The sequence below is a fragment of the Callospermophilus lateralis genome, chromosome 13, assembly GCF_048772815.1.
Source record: "Callospermophilus lateralis isolate mCalLat2 chromosome 13, mCalLat2.hap1, whole genome shotgun sequence".
NCBI classification, from domain to species: domain Eukaryota; kingdom Metazoa; phylum Chordata; class Mammalia; order Rodentia; family Sciuridae; genus Callospermophilus; species Callospermophilus lateralis.
This window is the reverse complement of record NC_135317.1, coordinates 94,208,142-94,227,393: the sequence shown is the minus strand read 5'-3', so window position 1 is coordinate 94,227,393 and position 19,252 is coordinate 94,208,142. Positions and strand designations below refer to the sequence as shown.

General features: G+C 33.3%; 1 protein-coding gene across 5 annotated transcripts in view; it reads right to left on the bottom strand.

Moving 5' to 3' along the window:
- The window catches only part of Edem3 (ER degradation enhancing alpha-mannosidase like protein 3), a 70,924-nt gene that overhangs the window by 25,982 nt on the left and 25,690 nt on the right, over window positions 1–19,252 (bottom strand). For all 5 annotated transcript variants that reach the window (XM_076831421.2, XM_076831422.2, XM_076831424.2 and 2 more), the window contains exons 7-13: window positions 15,932–16,066; window positions 13,003–13,108; window positions 7,990–8,087; window positions 6,233–6,358; window positions 5,682–5,765; window positions 3,486–3,569; window positions 2,835–2,959 (exon numbers count right to left, since the gene is read on the bottom strand). In XM_076831421.2, the coding sequence (XP_076687536.1) occupies window positions 2,835–2,959; window positions 3,486–3,569; window positions 5,682–5,765; window positions 6,233–6,358; window positions 7,990–8,087; window positions 13,003–13,108; window positions 15,932–16,066 (758 nt within the window). The remainder of the gene's footprint in view (window positions 1–2,834; window positions 2,960–3,485; window positions 3,570–5,681; window positions 5,766–6,232; window positions 6,359–7,989; window positions 8,088–13,002; window positions 13,109–15,931; window positions 16,067–19,252) is intronic.

Below are 19,252 nucleotides of genomic sequence, written 5' to 3'. Positions count from 1 at the left end.
AGCCATAAACAAGCCAGGCGAGGTGCCACACACCTGTAATCCCAGTGGCTCAGGAGACTGAGACGGGAGGATCGCAAGTTCAAAGCCAGTCTTAGCAAAAGCAAGGTGCTAAACAACTCAGTAAGACCCTGTCTCTAAATAAAATACAAAATAGGGCTGGAGATGTGGCTCAGTGGTCAAGTGCCCCTGAGTTCAATCTCTGGTACCAAAAAGAGAGAAGAAACCATACATACAGATGCTAGCTTAGGCAGGAAGAAGAAAGTATCTTTAAAAGGATTTTCATATTACTCTTTTTTTTTTCCCCTTTAAATTCTTTTTGGTAATCATGGATTAGGATTATAGGGTATTTTGAAAAACCAAGCATGCACGTGTGTCTGCGCGCATGCGTACATTCAGGCCTTGGAGCACGTGGATGCTAGTAAGCTAAAGGATCCTGCCAGCAGAATAAGCAACCAAATGCAAAAAGCCTGTCCCTGAAAGCTCTCCAGTTCCATAGCATGAGGCACCAGTCATGATCCCACCCAAAATTCTTTCCAATAATTTGTTTGAGAAAAATTTAAGGTATGCTTATGTAAAATGCAGATCACTGAAACTAAGTTTAGCTTAGAGACTGAGACTGACTGAGATGACAGTCAACATCGTTTTGGTCTAGAAACAGAATAAAAAAACAGTCAAGGAAATTTTGCTGGGATGGATATAAAGTTCTAAGTTTACACTAAAAAAGAAATTGGTTGCTCAAGAGCAGGGTAGAGAACATCCATTTGTCAGCAGGCTTTGGTTAAGCATCTGAGACCAGCTGGGGTCAGTCACAAGCTCACTGTGAGTAGAACACAATAAAGCTGTTAATAAAGTCTAATGCAGGCGTAATAACAAGTATAATAAAGATCAGTAGTTGTCAACCATTTTGGGGGTAAAATGTATCTGAGAGGCAAAATGTTCCATGAGGAAGGGTAAGTTGGTGAAAGAGTGACCCTCACTAGACAGAAGTGTGAACCTGTCAGCCTCTGAGACAATTAGCAATCCTTTGTCTGAATTCAGATGTTAATAGTGCTGCTGTGCTGGGCATACCTTGAGTTTGGGTAATTCTAGACAATTTTTGTGTTGCTGGGGACTGAACCTAGAACCTTGCAACTACTAGGCAAACAATCTTCCAGGGGAGCTACATCTCCAGTCCATGGACATGATATTTTGAGAGATATTCTACATACTGGAATAAAATCAGAACAGAGCAAAGGCAGTTGTAAGAGGTCCAGAAACTATCAGAAAAGGAATATTTGGTGGGAAAAAGAAAGACGTGAAATTTTGGAAAATGAAACCCCCCCTAAACTAGTAAATCATATTTTCCTCTGTAATATCTCCATCTGTCTCTTTTGCTACTATAGCATATATCTGTGGTTCCAATTGTTTCTTTCCATATATGCTTTATTCACCAACTATAAATTATGGGAGGGCAGAGACTGGTTCTAATTTATCCTTTCATCCTCACACCTAAGTGCAGTGCCTGGCCGATAGTAGGTGCTTAATTATTGTTCTTTGAATATAGTATAGTTGTCAAAATCCAAAGTGCACTGACTAGAATTCTGATTTTTAGCTAACTGTGTAATCTTGAGCAAGTTCTCTAATTTTTCTTTGCCTTGGTTTCTTTATCTTTAACATGAAGATCATAACACAAGTATGCTTCAGGGGACAGTTGTAAGATCAGAGTTAAATTCAGAAAATGCTCAGAAGACTGCCCGGAGTTCAGGTGACAGTCAACAAATGTTCCAGCTATCCACGGTATCTGCTTTCATTTCTTGCTGTTATCTGTATGCCTGCTTCCAGAAACCTACCCATTTCTTACCAGCTGTGGTCAGGTAAAGGGGTTACCAACAATCTGAGTGAAGGACTGAGGGACAGTCCTGTGAGTAGATGATGACTGCTGTTTCTCGTGTCTTTATTCCCTGAAACTTCTTTTGTCTTCTAACTCTTGCTCATCCTTCAGGACTCAGGATCCTGCAGCAGGAACTTCTCAGTGACTATCACATCCCAACTGGCCTTCGCGTCCCTTTCATGTATTTCACAGCACTTATGCAATGTTTTAACAGTCTGTTTATCTAAAATATAAAAGTCTGTATATCTGCCTGTCCTCAGTGACAGAATGGATGTGTCTTTATAGCTTTAATCCTTAAAAACTGCCATAATGCTAACACAAGAGAGGCCTCAGTAAATATTTATGGAATGGACATTTGCTAATAAGCAAACAAGTTCAGTTAGCTGGATAAATGATCTTGGAATAATTGGAATGTTGGTGAATAGCAAATTGACCAAAGTGTGCTTTTTATAGCTTGAATACTTCATGCCATCCATACCCATCTAGTATCCAGTGAAACAGCAACTACCACTGAGGGTCTTACCCACCCATCCAAATCAGGAACAGAGTAAGAGTACACACATTAACCATGATGTGTTTTTGTGGAATGTTAGACCGAATACTATTAATCATCCAGATCTTTCATCATTATCTTGACAGTTTCTAACATCACACACAAAATAAAAACTGTTAACAAAGGGGGAAAAACATTTCGAACACTCCTAATACCAAGGTTCTGATATTCAACAATTATTCATTCATCCATTTAAAACTTATTTGAGCACTTATTATATGCTATGGTAAAAATACAAACCTTTTGAAAAATTTTAAATGTGTCTATTCAAAATAATATTAAAAATAAACACAATTGCATTCTCCACTATACTTTATCAAAACATTAAACTTAGCTGAATCCTAGCAGGTATTTGTATTTTGTGCTGTTTCAGTTACCCTTAACAAAAGGGAGAGTTAGCAGTTGTTTTACCTGTCCTCATGACTTCCAGTACGAACATCCTTCATGGCAGCAAATCCGCAAGGCACTCTAGCATACTTATTTAAATTTTCAATAAGTGTTTTCCCCACTTCAAGGTAGTAAGGATCTCCTGTAGCCTATTAAAAAGGAGAAAAAAAAAATATATATATATATACACACACACACACACACACATATATATATAGTTTATATATTACCCATTCATTTATCAAATATTTATTGAGTACCTCCTGGTGCCAGGCACTGTATCAGCCACGGTGATGCATGACAAAGAACCTAGATCTGAAAATAAACCATGGATCTGCCTCACAGAATTTCTTAAACAATTGAAAATCTGCTCAATTGCAAACTTTAGCATTTAGATTAAATTTCTAATGCCCCAAAAGTTTCCAGAGACACATGCTTTAGAAAGCAGCTCTAGAAAACCCAAATTCTCTTGAAAGAATTGTTTGGCTAAATATGTTGAAAAGGCATAAAATGTACACATAAAATCTTGTATCTTTCAATAACTTTATGGGCTAGAAGAGTATAAATGGTGATATATCCAACCATTATAACATTAAATGTCAATTTCTATTATAAAAGAGTGAGAGATCCAATAGGTAATGGGGCTAAAAAGCAAAGAAAGGTAAAATATCTTACTTTATATAAGAAGTAGGTACTTTCTGCAAATTCTGGCCTTAAAGGATGTTGAGCCCAATGTACCCTGAAATCTGTAGTAAATGCCTGAAAAAAAACATAAAATGTGATTAAAGAATGAGCAGGCAGTTCAAGAATATAAAGTGGCATATATTAACAGACAAAAGTAATTAAAACATCAATCATATATTTTCATTTATAAAACATAATTTTTCACTGCTAAAATCACAATTAATTTTTACCAAGGCTACCCTTTTTATCAATTAAATGGATTACTCTGCAAATAGCCATTTGAACTCTTAGGAAATCAAGAAAACTCAGTAAAAAAGTAATGATATTCAGTAACTCTAATACATGAATCCTGATGGTTTATATAATTGCGTTTTCTTTTTTTCCTTTTCCCACCATTTCCTCTTTTATTTTTGGTACTGGGGATTGAACTCAGGGGCATTCAACCACTGAGCCACATCCCCAGCCCTATTTATTTTTTTTTTAAATTTTTTAGTTGTAGTTGGACACAATACTTTTATTTTTTACTTATTTTTATGTGGTGCTGAGGATCGAACCCAAGGCCCTGCACGTGCTAGGCAAGCATGCTACCACTGAGCCCCAGCCCCCAGCCATATTTTGTATTTTATTTAGAGACAGGATCTCACTGAGTTGCTTAGTGCCTTGCTTTGAACTCATGACCCTCCTACTTCAGCCTCCTGAGCCGCTGGGATTACAGGTGTGCACCACTGCGCCCAGCTTGACCATTCCCTCTTAATTATCACTTACCTAGTTCTTATAATTCCTTTTAAATTTCTTTAACTGACAAATAAAAACCATATGTGGTATACAATATGATGTTTTGAAATATGTGTATACATTGTGGAATGGTTAAATCAAGCATTTCCTAAACATTTTTTTGTGTGTGTGATGAGAAACATTTAAAATGTACTTTCATAGCTAATTTCAAGTATATATATTTCTATCTTAACATTATTTTAGTATATATTTTCTTTTCTAACAACCTCAAATCATTTGTGGAAGGGGACAAAGGAATTGATTAAAAATAAATCTTACTCTATTTGAAATTTAAATCTCTCAATAAGAGAGCCACCTGTTTAAAAAAGAAAGAGGAAACCAAAATCTTTATAGGAATCAAACAAAAATTTATGTGATAGATGTATTTGTTGAAACCTCATTTTATTCTTCCTGAATATGAACTTTCTCCATTGCCATGTCCTACTTACCTGAAGGCTAATAAAACAATACTAAAACAAATGTATCAGGGAGCATTCTGAGTTAGTGGAATGCTTAGAATTCTCACAGAGAGTAAATAATCAGGGACAGAGCAAGGCCATCACATTTGGAAATTTGTAAAGGTACATTTCTGGAAAGCCAAAAGGCATGCTATTAAAATCTTGTCATATAGATCTAGTAAGAATACTTATTATTAAATATAATGTTAAAATTAAAAAAAAAAAAAAGAGTAATTCACAGCCAGTATGAGCAAGGCCAGATATTCTCCAAATTTCCAGGAAACATGTGTGACCAGCAAAAGTACACTTAATGTAAACAGGCATCAAACAAATCTTAGAAAATAAAAGACAACAGGATCTCCCTAGCAGGTAGGTACACATGGAAAGTTAAAATGAGAGACTATTAGGGTGCTGAGATTACAAGTTGGTGGTAGACAGCCTAGCACGTGTGAGGCCCTGGATTCAATCGCTAACACCATAGGAAAAAAAAAAATTGACAAAATTGCAATGGCATGGGTTAGAAAGGTTGACAAACACTATGTTGGAATTTCTTTCTTTCTTTTTTTTTTTTTTTTTACAAAAAATTAATATAATAATGGCATTATCCAAAAATTAAGCTGCTCACTTTGATACATGAAGAAAAGCAAAAACAGGGGCTGGGGTTGTGGCTCAGTGGTAGATGCTTGCCTAGCATACACAAGGCACTGGGTTCGATCTGCAGCACCACATAAATGTAAAATAAAGATACTCTGTCCACCTAAAACTAAAAAATAAATATTAAAAAAAAAGAAAACATATAATGTTACATAAACAACAACAAAAAACCTATTTAACGAGGGGAAAATTAATTAAAAAGAGCAACCATGTTGCAAACATGTTATGAAGATGTCATTTTTTTTTAATTAGCAATTTACAGTATATATGTAAATGAGAATTCCAAAGATTACTTGCTTACCTCTGGTAGAAAATTGTGTTTTTTAATAACTTGATATAGCATTTCATGAGTTTCAATAGCAGGTCTAATATCCCCCTTTAAAACCTAGAAGTCAAAAACCACAAAATGACCCAATAAAATATGAGTTAATTTTATATATAGTCATTTTACAAATGAATCTGAGTATATTAAGACAACTTTGGAAAGGGACTATATTTTGTCATTCAATTTTAAAGATTATAAATGTACTTAATTAAAATCATTTTATTTTAATATCAACAAAATGTACTAGGAGAAGAAAAGTGAGGAATGGTGGAATGAATCTGACCTTTCTTCTGCACATACATGACGATACCACAGTGAATTTTTATCTTTATGCACATCTATAATGCAATAATTTAAAAAAACTATAAATAAGTAGAAGAAAGATCAAGGGAGTAAAGGAAACAGGGGGAAATAATGGGGACTGAATTGAAACAAATTATATTCCATGCTTATATAATGTCAAAATGAACCCTAACACTACGTATAACTATAATGAATTTAAGAAGAAGAAAATGTCCTCTCCATACCTGTAAGCCTGGAAAAAAGGCAAGCAAAGCATCCATCCAAGTCCGAGCATTCAGCATTGGTTTGTGGATATGCACATCAAGTAGAAGAGGGGGCTGGCTGATGTACCTCATTATGGCATCATAGTGCTAAGAGATTATAATAATGTGTTCATTAAAGTAAACTGAAAAACACGTGCTACTCTAAATATACTAAATAGTGCAGTCAAGAAATTAAGCCTGAATTTATGTTCATAAATAAATTCACATCTGTTAACTGTGGAAATTCTTGAATTATTTTAGATCGAATTTTTTCTGAAACATATATTCTCCCTTATGTCCTGTAAGTCAGATGCAGAATACTAAGGACTGTATTTAATATGAGATTCTTAGAGGAATAAATCCAAACATCCCTACCTCCTTTTGGGATCAGCCTGTGGTTAACATGCCTTTGCGGCCCAATGATGCTCTTAGCTCTCCTTGGAATACAGTCACAGGCTTCTATGTTACAGACTTAGTTTTCTCCTGTGTCTAGGAAGTTTGGTGCATTCTCAACTAACTGGTGCTCACGACTACTGAAGTTAACATAACATCACTGTTCCTACTCTTATGGTCTCCTATCTTTGCTTTTTACGCTCTTAGCAACTCTTTTTCTCCTTCTTTTGTCTTCTCCTTGATATTTCTCAGCTTTCTAAAGGGGACAAGCTGTGTTAATGAGCCAACAAAAGGTTATCTGTCCAAATTCACCTCAAGAAAAATCTTACTATAATCTAACAAAGAATATATGTGATAGTATTTTTAAAGCATTCAATTGATAATTTAGTAGGGCATATAATAGGTTGTTTGGTTATTGTTGTTACTTTGCTAGCCTGTCTACTCTTTGCTAATCACTATTACTGAGTACCTGCCACATGTTAAGGCACTCTTCTAATCACTTTATGTATATATATGTTTATTTAATCCTCCCAATAGCCATATAAATAGTATTAATACTTGCATTTCATAAATGAGAAATAAAGGCCAACAGGGTTATTAAACTTGCCCAAAGTCACAAAACTAACAGGCGGTACAATCAAGATTTAAAGCAGGATGGCTCTCATACTTTTACCCTCTTACTGTCTCACATATGTAATGTGGGTGAACTGATGGGGTGGATAAAAAAGAAAGAAAGAAAGAAAGAAAAAAGGTAAAAATTATGCTTAAAAGAACATAATGATATAGCCTATGAGTTTGCCATATTAATTTCAGTTTGCTTCACTTACAAAGGCAATGCAATTGAGCTCAACAACCACCCCACTCCCCCAAAATTATGACTGGTGCTGATTCAGTCCTGACACTTATAGACCTGCTTCTGAAATGCACTGTCATTAGTTTCTCCAAATTCTGCTCTATTTGGTATCATCAAGGACTAAGTCAAACTTTTAAGATTCAAATAAAATTTGATTCCAATGGAAAAAGCTAACTGTAACTTATTCCAATAACTGTCTTCCTTGCACAAAAGACTAGGTAAAACTCAAATCTACATATTTTATTACTTATTGGCAAATCTAGAAAATTTCTGATAAAAGATTAAAAAACAAAACTACTATGTAAGTTAATTTTTTGAAATGTATGTAGCTTTTACATTGTCTCTAATATCATCAGGGAATTCTGACAAAAAACTACCAAACACTTAAAAACAAATTATTTTTTAGACTGCAACTCAGGCAATTGAGTTTCTATCAAAATCTTAACTCAAATGAAATTGGCTATAAAATTAATACAAAATTTGATCAACTTACTGTATTAAATCTTTCCAGAAAACTGTCATCTCCAAGCAAGACATAGGCTTTCAAGAGATACTCATAATATGAATCAATCCCTGCTCCAACTCCACTATCTATAGAAAATACATATAAATGATCCTTCATTAAACAAGTCTTAAAAATTCTTTATAGAGTACAAATGAGGGTACAAGTATATCAATAATGAAAAATTAGTCTAAACACGAAATTGTTTAAAGTAAAAATTATACATTTACAGAAATATTAACTCTACTATATAAATAATAGTTCCTTTGTTGATAATAGTTGTTTTTTTCTTTTAAAATCACTTTGTAAAATTGTTTACAAAGGGCTTATTTAAGAGCAAGAGATATTAGAAAAGACATATGGAAGATGGAAGAGAAACAACAGTGATTTAGATAACAGGAATTACAAAGAAATAAAGGTGAAAAGGATAAAATACCTAAAAAACTAACTATCAATTTTTAGCAATTAAAGATTTTAAAAGAAAGGGCCCACATAATATAGAAAGGAGAGATAGAGGAAAACCTACACTAAAATTATAGTAATTCTTTTCAAAATTTCTCCTTGTCTTTGATATTCATACTCCTTCAGAAAGAAAGAGAAGACCACATATAAAAGCACTGAAATAAAAATGATATCACTTTGTGTGTATGTGTGTGTGCGTGTGGTATGTGGTACTAGGGATGGAACCCAGGGCCTTGCACACACTAGGCAAGTGCACTAACACTAAGCTGCATCCACAGCACTTGCTGTCATATTTTAAAAACTGGTTTAAGAAGACAATAGAGTGCTCACTTTAGCAGCACCTATACTAAAATTGGATCATGAAGTGTTTCATGTATTTAATTAACAATATTTCAGTTTTCCCAATTCTTTGTGTATATAGTATTAAACAAAGTGCTTCTAAATGAAAGAATAATAAACATTTCAATCCCAGTTTTAAAAAAAAGACAAAAGAGCTGTATTTTCAAAACTTCACTCAAACATGAAAGCACAATAAAGATATTGTTAGGCATAATCCCTCAAACACAAGAGTTTGGGTTGAAATGCAATTATCCCTTGGTATGTGCAGGAGACTGGTTTCAGGACTCCTGGCAGATACCAAATCCAAGGACGCCCAAGTACCTACATAAATTGGTGTAGTATTTACATACAGCTTATGCCCATCCTCCCATTTACTTTAAATTGTCTTTAGATTACTTATAATACCTAATGTGATATAAATATTAAGAAAATGGTTATACCATATTGTTTAGAGAATGATGACAAGAAAAACAAGACTTTACATGTTTGGTACAGATACAATTTTTTTCCAGATATTTTCAATTCACAATTGGTTGAATCTTTGAAGGCAGAACGCACAGATACGGAAAGCTGACTCTACTTTTTGTTTTTGGGGGGTATGGGGATTGAACTCAGGGTCTCTCACCACTGAGCGACATCCCCAGTCCTTTTTATATTTTATTTAGAGACAGAATCTCACTGAATTGCTTAGGGCCTTGCTTTTGCTGAGGCTGGCTTTGCACTCCTGATACTCCTGCCTCAGCTTCGGATTACAGGCCTGCACCAACATGCCCAGCCTGACTTTACTTAAATAAGAAGAGAGACAAACCCAGATGTTGATAGGGAGAAACAAAGAGAGAACTCTAAGACTAAAAGAAAAAAGAGACAAAGGGATGGAAGAACATACTAAAGTTTATGTTTTCAGGAGGCAAACGCAGGCATCAATGAAAAACAAAAGGATTCAAATGAAAAATAGAAAAGGGACATACTGAAATAATATTAACATAGTACAAAGAATGTTGAAATATATTAAAATATCAAATATGTAAATGGACTAAAATTAACAATTACGAGACAAAGACAAAACAGATTTAAAGATATATATTTTACCAAAGACACACTTATAGCATAAATACCTGCAAAGACTGAACATAAAAGAATGGAAAAAGACTTATTAGGCAAATGCTATGCAAGATAAAGCTGATGTAGTTACTACCAGACAAAATACACTTTCAGACAGAGTATTATTAGAAATGGACAGGGTCACTACATAATGTTAAAAGGTTTAACTAAGAAGAGAAAGCAATTTAAAATAGTGCACTCAACCGAATATGTAAAGCAAAATCCAAAACTATAAAAAGAGCATTGTTGGAAATTTACCTAATTTTCTTAATGATTAATAGATCAAGCAAACAGAAAATCACTAGGATGTACACAATATTATTAGTAACTGAGCAAACTAACATACATAGGGTTCTAATCTGACAATTGGAAAAATTACAATTTCTCTTAAGCATATGTGGAACATTTATAAAAACTGACTATGTTCTAGGCCAAAAAGAATACTTCAACAAGTTTCAAAGGATAGGTGTCACACAGACCATAAACATCATACATGTAGCATACAGACCACTGAACTGTAACTATTATAAAATTTCTTAAACTATCTCCCTATATTTGTAAAGTGGAAAACACTGCTAAAAATTCTAAGAAAGTAGAAATCTGTGAGAAGTAGTTTTACCTCTCATTACAAACACAAATCAACTCCAGATGGCTTAAGAATTTCAATGTCAATAATAAAACTTAAAAAACTTCTAATACTTAAATATCTTATGGACCTCTGATTAGTAAGAGAGTCCTAAACAGGACAAAAAAGTATTGATCATAAAATCACAGACTGATAAGTACAACTATATTAAAAATTTAAAAGAACTTAAAGTCAAAGTTGTGAATCATAAACTGGAAGAAGATATATGTGATACACACAACTGACAAAGAATTAGTATTAAGAATATATAAAAAACTTTTACAAATAATTCTTTTACAAAAGCACACACGAACCCAAAAGAAATGGAAAAAGTACAAGACCATACAATTTAAAAAATAAGGAAACATACATGACCAATAAATATGAAGTATTCAGCATCATTAGTGATCAAGAAAATGTAAACTAAACCATAACAGGATGTTATTTAGAAACTCATTTGTATGGCAAATACTTTAAAATCTAACAATATACAATATACAATGTTGGAGGGCATGTCAATTCACAGGTAATCTTATAGTACAAAGTGATGAAATAACTGTGAAAAACAATTGGACATTATCTCCTGAAGCTGAACATTAACTTATCTTCTGACTTAAAAATTCGACTCCTAGGTACATGCCCAAGAGAAACTCTTAAGACATGTACAACTGGAGTAAACAACAAAAATATTCACAACACTATTGCTCATAATAGCAAAATTCTATAAGCAAATGCCCATGATGGATTTAGTAATTCAATAAATTATCAAACAGCAATTAAAAAATTATAACTCCATGCAACAATATGCATGAATCTGAGTAATGTAATATTAAGTGAAAAAAGTCTCATAGGGGCATCAAATATGACATCCTTTAATAAAATTTAAAATAAAACAAACTATACATTTTTAAGAATACATGTAGATTTAATAAAATTTAATTAAAAGGAAATTAAGAGAACAATCAACATAAAGATGATGACTACTTCAGGTGGAAGGAGGCAAAGGTGTGGAGTTACAAAGGTGGGGAGAATCAAGGACCATGTACAATAGTATATTATCAAGTAAGTTGCTGTTGTAATGGTTCATTAGTGGGTATTTATTATAAAAAATGATTAAATAAAATGGGTCATGTATGGACCAATGATAAGAGTGTCATGTCATAAGTCAAGAATTATGACCAATTCAAAATTAATTATGATTAATTAATTTATACAAGAGGCCTAAAGTAGGTTTTAAAAAAAAAAAAAAAGAGAAAAATATAATCAGTTTTCTTTCAGAAACCATTCAGATAAAACTTAGGAAAATTTTTATGATACTGAAAAGGTAATAGTTTTATTTTAATGTTTAATAAACAATTATATAACATAATTTTACTTATTTAAATACAGGCAATTGTTTTTTATTTTACACAGAAACAAGATAAGCCCTGTGGAACATAGAGAATTATATAAAAAAAGATAATCTCATTAGGAACATTCTAGCATATTTCCATTCTTTGATGTTTGTTTTATAGGGGCATTTTTTTCATTTAATTTTATTTTCTTATTGGTGTATCTCATCTATACATAATGGTGGGTTTGTTACATATCTGTATATACATAAAAACACAATTTGGTTAATTTCACTACCAAATACACCCCCACCCTTCCCTCCTTCCCCCACCCCCACTCTAATGGTTATCCTTCTAATTCCATGGCATTATAGGGCTGTTTTATAAATATAAAATTATATTCTTTATACAATCATATCCTATGTGTTCATATAACATTACAATGTTTATTTCCTTATTTCTAATTCATTTTAGTAATTTAATAGTTCAACATTCATATAAAATAATTTTCTTAGCTATTCTTTTTCCAGTGTTAAAAATATGATGAACACCTTTGGGGACAATTTTCTATAGTTTTTATTATGCTAAATTAAAGAAGTAAAATTATTGATCAAAAGGACCAAGATCACATTAATGAGCACTTCATAGTAAATGTAGTGTGCCAAGGATACACTGTTCTAAATGCTTTACATTAACTCATTTAATCCTCACAATCAATCCGTAAAGTGCTATTATTATCCCCATTTTACAGATACGGGGATGTTAATATGGAGAGGCACACAGAAGTTAAACAACTTGCCTCTGATTACACAGCCTCAATTCCAAAAATATGACTCCAGAGTTCATGTTCTTAGCTACTTTGCTACACTTTATTTCCAGAGGTAGGAAAAAAACCCATGAAGGACTGATAACTTAGATATGTCCACTAAGCTATACCTTGATGAGAGATGGCTGAGGTATCCAGATCCTGTAGTCCTCAAATAAATTAATTCTAGTGTTTCATCTATACCCTATACCTACAATGCCATACCTATAAAGGCATGAAACAGAATATTATACAAAGATTATCTGAAAAAATGAAATCCTTTATTTCCCAACTATTATGAGGACATGAAGGTTTGACTTTTAAAAGTCCAAGTTACATACCTTTCCGCACCCAATCTCCAGTATGAATATTGATAGTCACACCCACTAAATTACTACTTCGCTGTCTTTTTTCCCATAGAAAATCAAGAGCTTTTCTTGCATATTCCTAAAATTTAAAAAGAAAAGCAAACTTGAAGAACTGCATGCCTTTGGAAAAAAGGAAACAAACAAAAATCAAAGGCCCACAGGATATTTTAAGAATTAAGTAAAATTCTTAAGCTAACCATTTATAATATAAACGTCTTTGAAGTCGTATCTTGGCTCTTTTTCAGTCTATTTAAGGACTCTGAAAATGCTTTTTAGTGGCAGTGATCCCACTTTGAGATCATCCATTTTCATTTAAACTTATAGTACACCTTCACAACACACATGTATCATTAAATTATATTAATGGCTGGCATATTAAATGCACTTGTTAAAATAATTTCTGTCACTTAAATGATCTAAGGAGTATCTAACCTCCTTAGATTCTTTATTGGAAGAGAATTTTAAAGTTGGAATGCTACCTTTGAAAGAGTCATTTCAGAACCTCTCTCTTTGTGGGGGAAGGAAGTACTGGGGATTGAACCCAGGGGTGTTCTACCAATGAGCTACATCCCTATCCCTTTTTATTTTTAGACAGGGTCTTGCCAAGTTACCCAGGCTGGGTTCCAACTTGAAATCCTCCACCCTCTGCCTGGATTAGAGGTGTGTACCACAGTGCTCTGCTAGATCCTACTTTAAATGACACATGACATTTTAGTAAAAAGTTAGTAAATTAACTAGGTTTCTGAATATTTATTTGGTGTTACCAAACTTACAACCTTATGACAACTTTTTATGTTTTCATTTTTAACTACTGAATATGAAATTAAAATGATTTCTGATTAAATTCTTAGTGTGGGATAAAAATGTTAGAAAATATAAAAGCAAAGGGCATGTATAGGTGAAGTTAATTTCAGAACACAAGCCTAATAGAAGTACCACTATAAAAGAAAAAAATTATTAAACCAATCTGCCACTTTGTATATTTAAGAATAGAGTGTAAAGCAGGGTGTGGTGGTTCGTGACTGTTAATCCCAGCGGCTTGGGAGGCTGAGGCAAGAAGAATGCAAGTTCAAAGCCAACCTCAGCAACTTAATGAGGCCTTAAGCAACTTAGTGAGACCCTGTCTCAAAATAAAGTACAAAATAGGCTGGGGATGTGGCTCAGTGGTAGAGAGCCCCTGGGTTCAATTCCCATTCCAAAATAACAACAACAACAACAAAAAGACCCAGTGAAATAGAAAACTTAACCCAAGTTTAAAATGGAACTCTAGGACACTAATACAAGAACTCAGACCTTTTCATAGGTTAGACCAAGGTTGGCAAACTTTTTCTGACAAGGGCTTGCAGTAATTATTTTAGGCATTATATGCCATGTTGTCACTGATCAAAATTCTCAACTCTGTTACTGTAACACAAAGCAGTCATAGGCCAAAATAATTAAGCATGACTGTGTTCTAATAAAACTTTTTTAAAAAATACAAAAATAGAGAGGGTTGGGCATATAGCTCAGTGATAGAACAATTGGTGAGCATGTGCTAGACTCTGGATTCAATCTCCAATATCATTACTTAAAAAAAAAAAAAAAGCAGGTAGTGGCTAGATTTGGTCCACAGGCCAGTTTACCTATTATATCAATGCTCTGTCCATCAACTGCATCAGGTTGCTTCTCTGAAAATCAATTACTGTATATTCAAGAAGTTTTTAAAAAATCATGATTCTCAATAGGTTTAGTTATAAACACAAACAAGCCCAGTGGAAAGAATATGAACTTTGAACTCAGAAAGAGATGGATTCTAATTCCAACTGCATTCATTCACCCACTAGCTCTATAGATCTCTTATCCTCTCTTAGCCTTATTTTCTTCACCTTTAAATCCATCAACATCTCTTGAGTTTGTGGCTCATATTTAAAAGTATGCAATAGTATTTATACTTTTTAATGAAGGGAAAACATTAATCAACAAGGTATGGAATAAAAGATTACCTGTTCCACCATGATAAACGTGTCCTGAACATACAGACACATGCATACACAAAAAGATCATTTCACTTGTTTTATTTATAGTCTGATCCAATGTCTATAATGCTGGAATGCATTTCTTATTTCTGTTTTGTCCATGTGTACCATTTGCTGAATTTTTAAAAACTCACCTAAGTCATATGTTTGAAAAAGAGGGTGCTTTATGTAACTATTGCACTCCAGTGACAGGCTTACATAATTAGCTTTTCAAAAAGAGAGAGAGACAGAGACATAGCTACACCACAACAAACTATGTGGATGTTAAGTCTTCTAGATAATACGCAATATTTCCCTTGGAGTAAATACATTTATGGATCAGACTCTCAATCATGACTTAAATGCAAAAATTTCACTATGGTTTTAGCAGAGTAGTGAAGGTTTCCGAAATGCAACTGACTGTTCAGAAGTCTAACAAAACAGACATAGTATTTCATATAAGACATTTGTATTAAGGAGCCATGAAATATTTTTTAAAATTTTTTTTAGTTGTTGATGGACCTTTATTTTATTTGCTTATTTATATGTGGTGTTAGGAATTGAACCGAGTGCCTCACATGTGAGGCAAGCGCTCTGCTGCTGAGCTACAACTCCAGCCCAAGGAGCCATGAAATATTTATATAATATAGCTAAACAATCTTCTAAGAACAAAACTAAACTTTTACTTTGTAGTTTGTGAACAAAATACAGAGTGATATTTAACATAATTGCTTTGCAATGACTTTGATGTTTTCAACAATTAAAAACTACGTAATAGAATTAGATGAAAAGTTCATCAAAATAACAGTTATCCTCCAACTGATAATCTTAAAACTTAACCAAAGGAAAACAAATATGAAAAGAGCTATGCCCAATACCCAGGAGATCAAAGACCATGAAAAGCAAACCTCAAATATTGTTGCTCCTGTGAATCGACTTAAAGCAGCAAACTCAAGGATCAAGGTACCTGCACATGCTGTACAGGTATCTGTCTCAGTTCCCGTGCGAGCTTCCGGTTTTCTGATGCCAAACTTTAAATTGATCTATTATAGAACCAGAAGACTATAATTAGCAACTATCAAGAGATATTAGATTTTTTGATAAGAAATTACCTTTTTATCAAATCATGAAAAATAATTCATGAAATAACTGATCACTGAGATTCACTCTGATGAGCTTTGTGACTTTCCAATTAATGTCTAAGGAAATACATTCTAAGCACATAATATTCATGTGCCATTTTCTACAAAATTAGCAAGAAGGATTCAATCTTTCTTTTATTTTATTTTTTAGCTTATGGGAATCCTATTGTTGACATTTGGTTTAGAAGCTGGTAAGCTCCTGTCCTCTTGACTAGGCCTCCAGTGCCTGATGTAGAGCAGGCACTGGTAATGATGTCCAATTATTAGTGTAGATGTTAGAAACAAAAAGCTTATTGCCCTACTTACTTGAAGGCTTAAGACAAAAAAGATATAAAAGTATTAATAAACTTTTATATTTAGAAGGAATCTGAACCTGGTTCTTCCTGATCTTGAGCTCCTGAAAAATCACAAAGTGGTTTTTAAAAAGGATACTTTTTTATTGAAAAGTGAAACAATAAATTACCTACACTAAATTTATCTACATTATCTCTTTGCTATCCTGGAAAATCCTTAAAACATGTACAAATCACAACAGAATTTCTATTAACCCTGTATTTTAGGACATGATCATTACTCAACCTTAGGAATAAGACCTTATCTGAAAAGTAGACAAGTTGCTTTCAGTTAACTTTAAAGAAATGGCAATATGTAGTGTGGATAAGCTTTAAAGGTCAGTTTAAAAAATGTCCAGCAGCTCTTACAACAGCATTTCTGTCTAGCAAATTCTTTTGGGTTAAAAACAGTACCACAAATGTTATCAATTATGTATGATATCTAAGACAGAATGGTTACACAAATTTTCATCGGCAAAAGCAGTTATTTACTAAGTATGTAGAAGGAAGAATAGAAAGACATTTTCTTCTGTAGTCTCTTTTTTTAAAAAAGTTTAAAAAATCTTCTTGAGATTTCAAAGGATAAGAAAATGTTACTTTGTTTACTATAATGCTCATGGTATCTTCTATTGCAATTCCATGCTTGCTTTTCATATTATGTAAAAGTAAAGAAATGCTAGATTCCTCAAAATACAGCACCTCTATTTATAACAAAAACTAAAAATATTCACTAAAAATAAACTTAATTAAGTAAATATCTATATATTGTTTAAAAATAGTTTAAAATTGCTTCTAATTTTAATAAGTTGAAAGTGGATCAACAAAAAAATTTAACTAATAAGCATATAGATTCACATTAAAGAGATTCTATTTTTTTCTCATTAAATTAGTAAAAAAAAAAAAAAAAAATGATAACATACAGTATTGGCCCCAGCACCATGGCACATGCACTTTTATGTAAAACTGAAAAAGTTCAGAAGAAACTTTCCAGGAAGCAATTGGGCAATTAAGTAATTCCTCTTCTAGTAATTTAGCTTAAAGAAAAAATTAAAAATGTAGCCTTTTTTTTAACAGATTTAAGAATGTTTTTACACATGTAAGAATGTTCACAGGAAAACCTATTTAAAATATTAAAAACTGGAAACTTAAATTGAGGCTTATTTCTAGGCTTTTTCATTAAAGAAAAAAGTGCTGATCTTAACCCACTAAAATTAATGGGTAAGTAATGGGATGTGTACTCTAATTTGAAAAGCACTAGCCTTTAACATGCTATATGTCTACCTAGTCAAAGATGGTTTTTTTGTTTTGTTTTGTTTTGTTTTTGTGGCGTGGGTACTAGGGAATGAACTCAGGAGCACCAAGTCCTATTTTGTATTTTATTTAGAGCCAGGGTCTCACTGAATTGCTTAGCACTCACTTTTGTTACAAAGACAATTTCTTGATGAAGAAAACAGCCTTACTGATTTATACTGGTAGAGAAGTAACGCCAAGTAATAGATAAAGTAGGCCTAAAAATATGGACTGAAAAAAAAAAACCCAGGCATTTCAGGGGAACCTAGACTGCTTTGGTTGAGGTGGAAAAATGATTCCACTGGGGTATGGTACTATAAGAGAATGCCAAAAAGTCTACTGTCTAACTATGAAGAGTTCTAAATGATAAAGAACACTTAATACAATAGGGACGATGAATGAGCAAAACTTTTAAGTTATGCTTTAGTAATATTAATTATTCAAGTGCTCTGGATCATGAACCAGACAGAAAAGAGTAGGATAGGTATTTATAGAAGTTTAGGGACAAAATTATACTTGCTTCAACAGTATAGCTGCAATAAGAAAAGGAAAAAAGTGATAGAGCTTGGTAATGCCTGAGGTATCTGACTTTGATAAAAGGAAGAAAATAACAGTGCTAATAAAGAATGAAAAAAGTCAGAAGAGACAGCTCTTTCCATCTTCAATGACCTCCTTCCCTCTGCTTTAAATAAAAAATTCTCTCAGAGGAAAAATCAAATAAAAAATTCCCACAATGACTCTACTGCCAGCATTCCTTTAACTACCAACACAGAAGAAACCCCCAAATAAGTGGTCCACATGTACTTTCTACCTACTTTGGATTCTTCTTTCCCCTTTAATTTACCCCTCTACAACCTTCAAGGTTCTCTTTGTACTCGATTCTCCTCAAGTTTTCTAGGATGGCGTGTGTGTGTGTGTGTGTGTGTGTGTGTGTGTGTGTGTGTGTGTTACTAGGAATTTAACCAAGGGTGCTTCACACATGCCAGGTGAGTACTCTACCACTCAGTCCCCCACCTCTTTTTTTTTTTTTTTTTTGAGGCCCTGTATTACTAATTTGCCCAGAATGGCCTTGAACCTGGGATCCTCCTGGCTCAGCCTTCCAAGTAGCATTATCTGGGATTACAGGAGTGTTGCCATCATGATTGGTGAACATCTCCTTTATAAGTTCCCATTTTTGGATTTTATAATACTATTTATATTTATATATTTATAATACCAGCTCTACCTCCTCCTCATTCCTCTGTCTGTCCCCTCTTCTCTCTGAATCTTTTCCTTTGGAGAACAATACCTACCTCCTCTCAGTGCTTTGACCATAACTTCAGCACAAACAATTCTGGCTCAAGGTTTAGTCTAGCATATATTTCTTCCTTCTGCAGCATAATTCAAATTGTTATACAGAGACACAGCAAAGCTTAAACTAATCTAATTCTCACATCACTCAAATGTAAGTTAATTGAAATGTCAA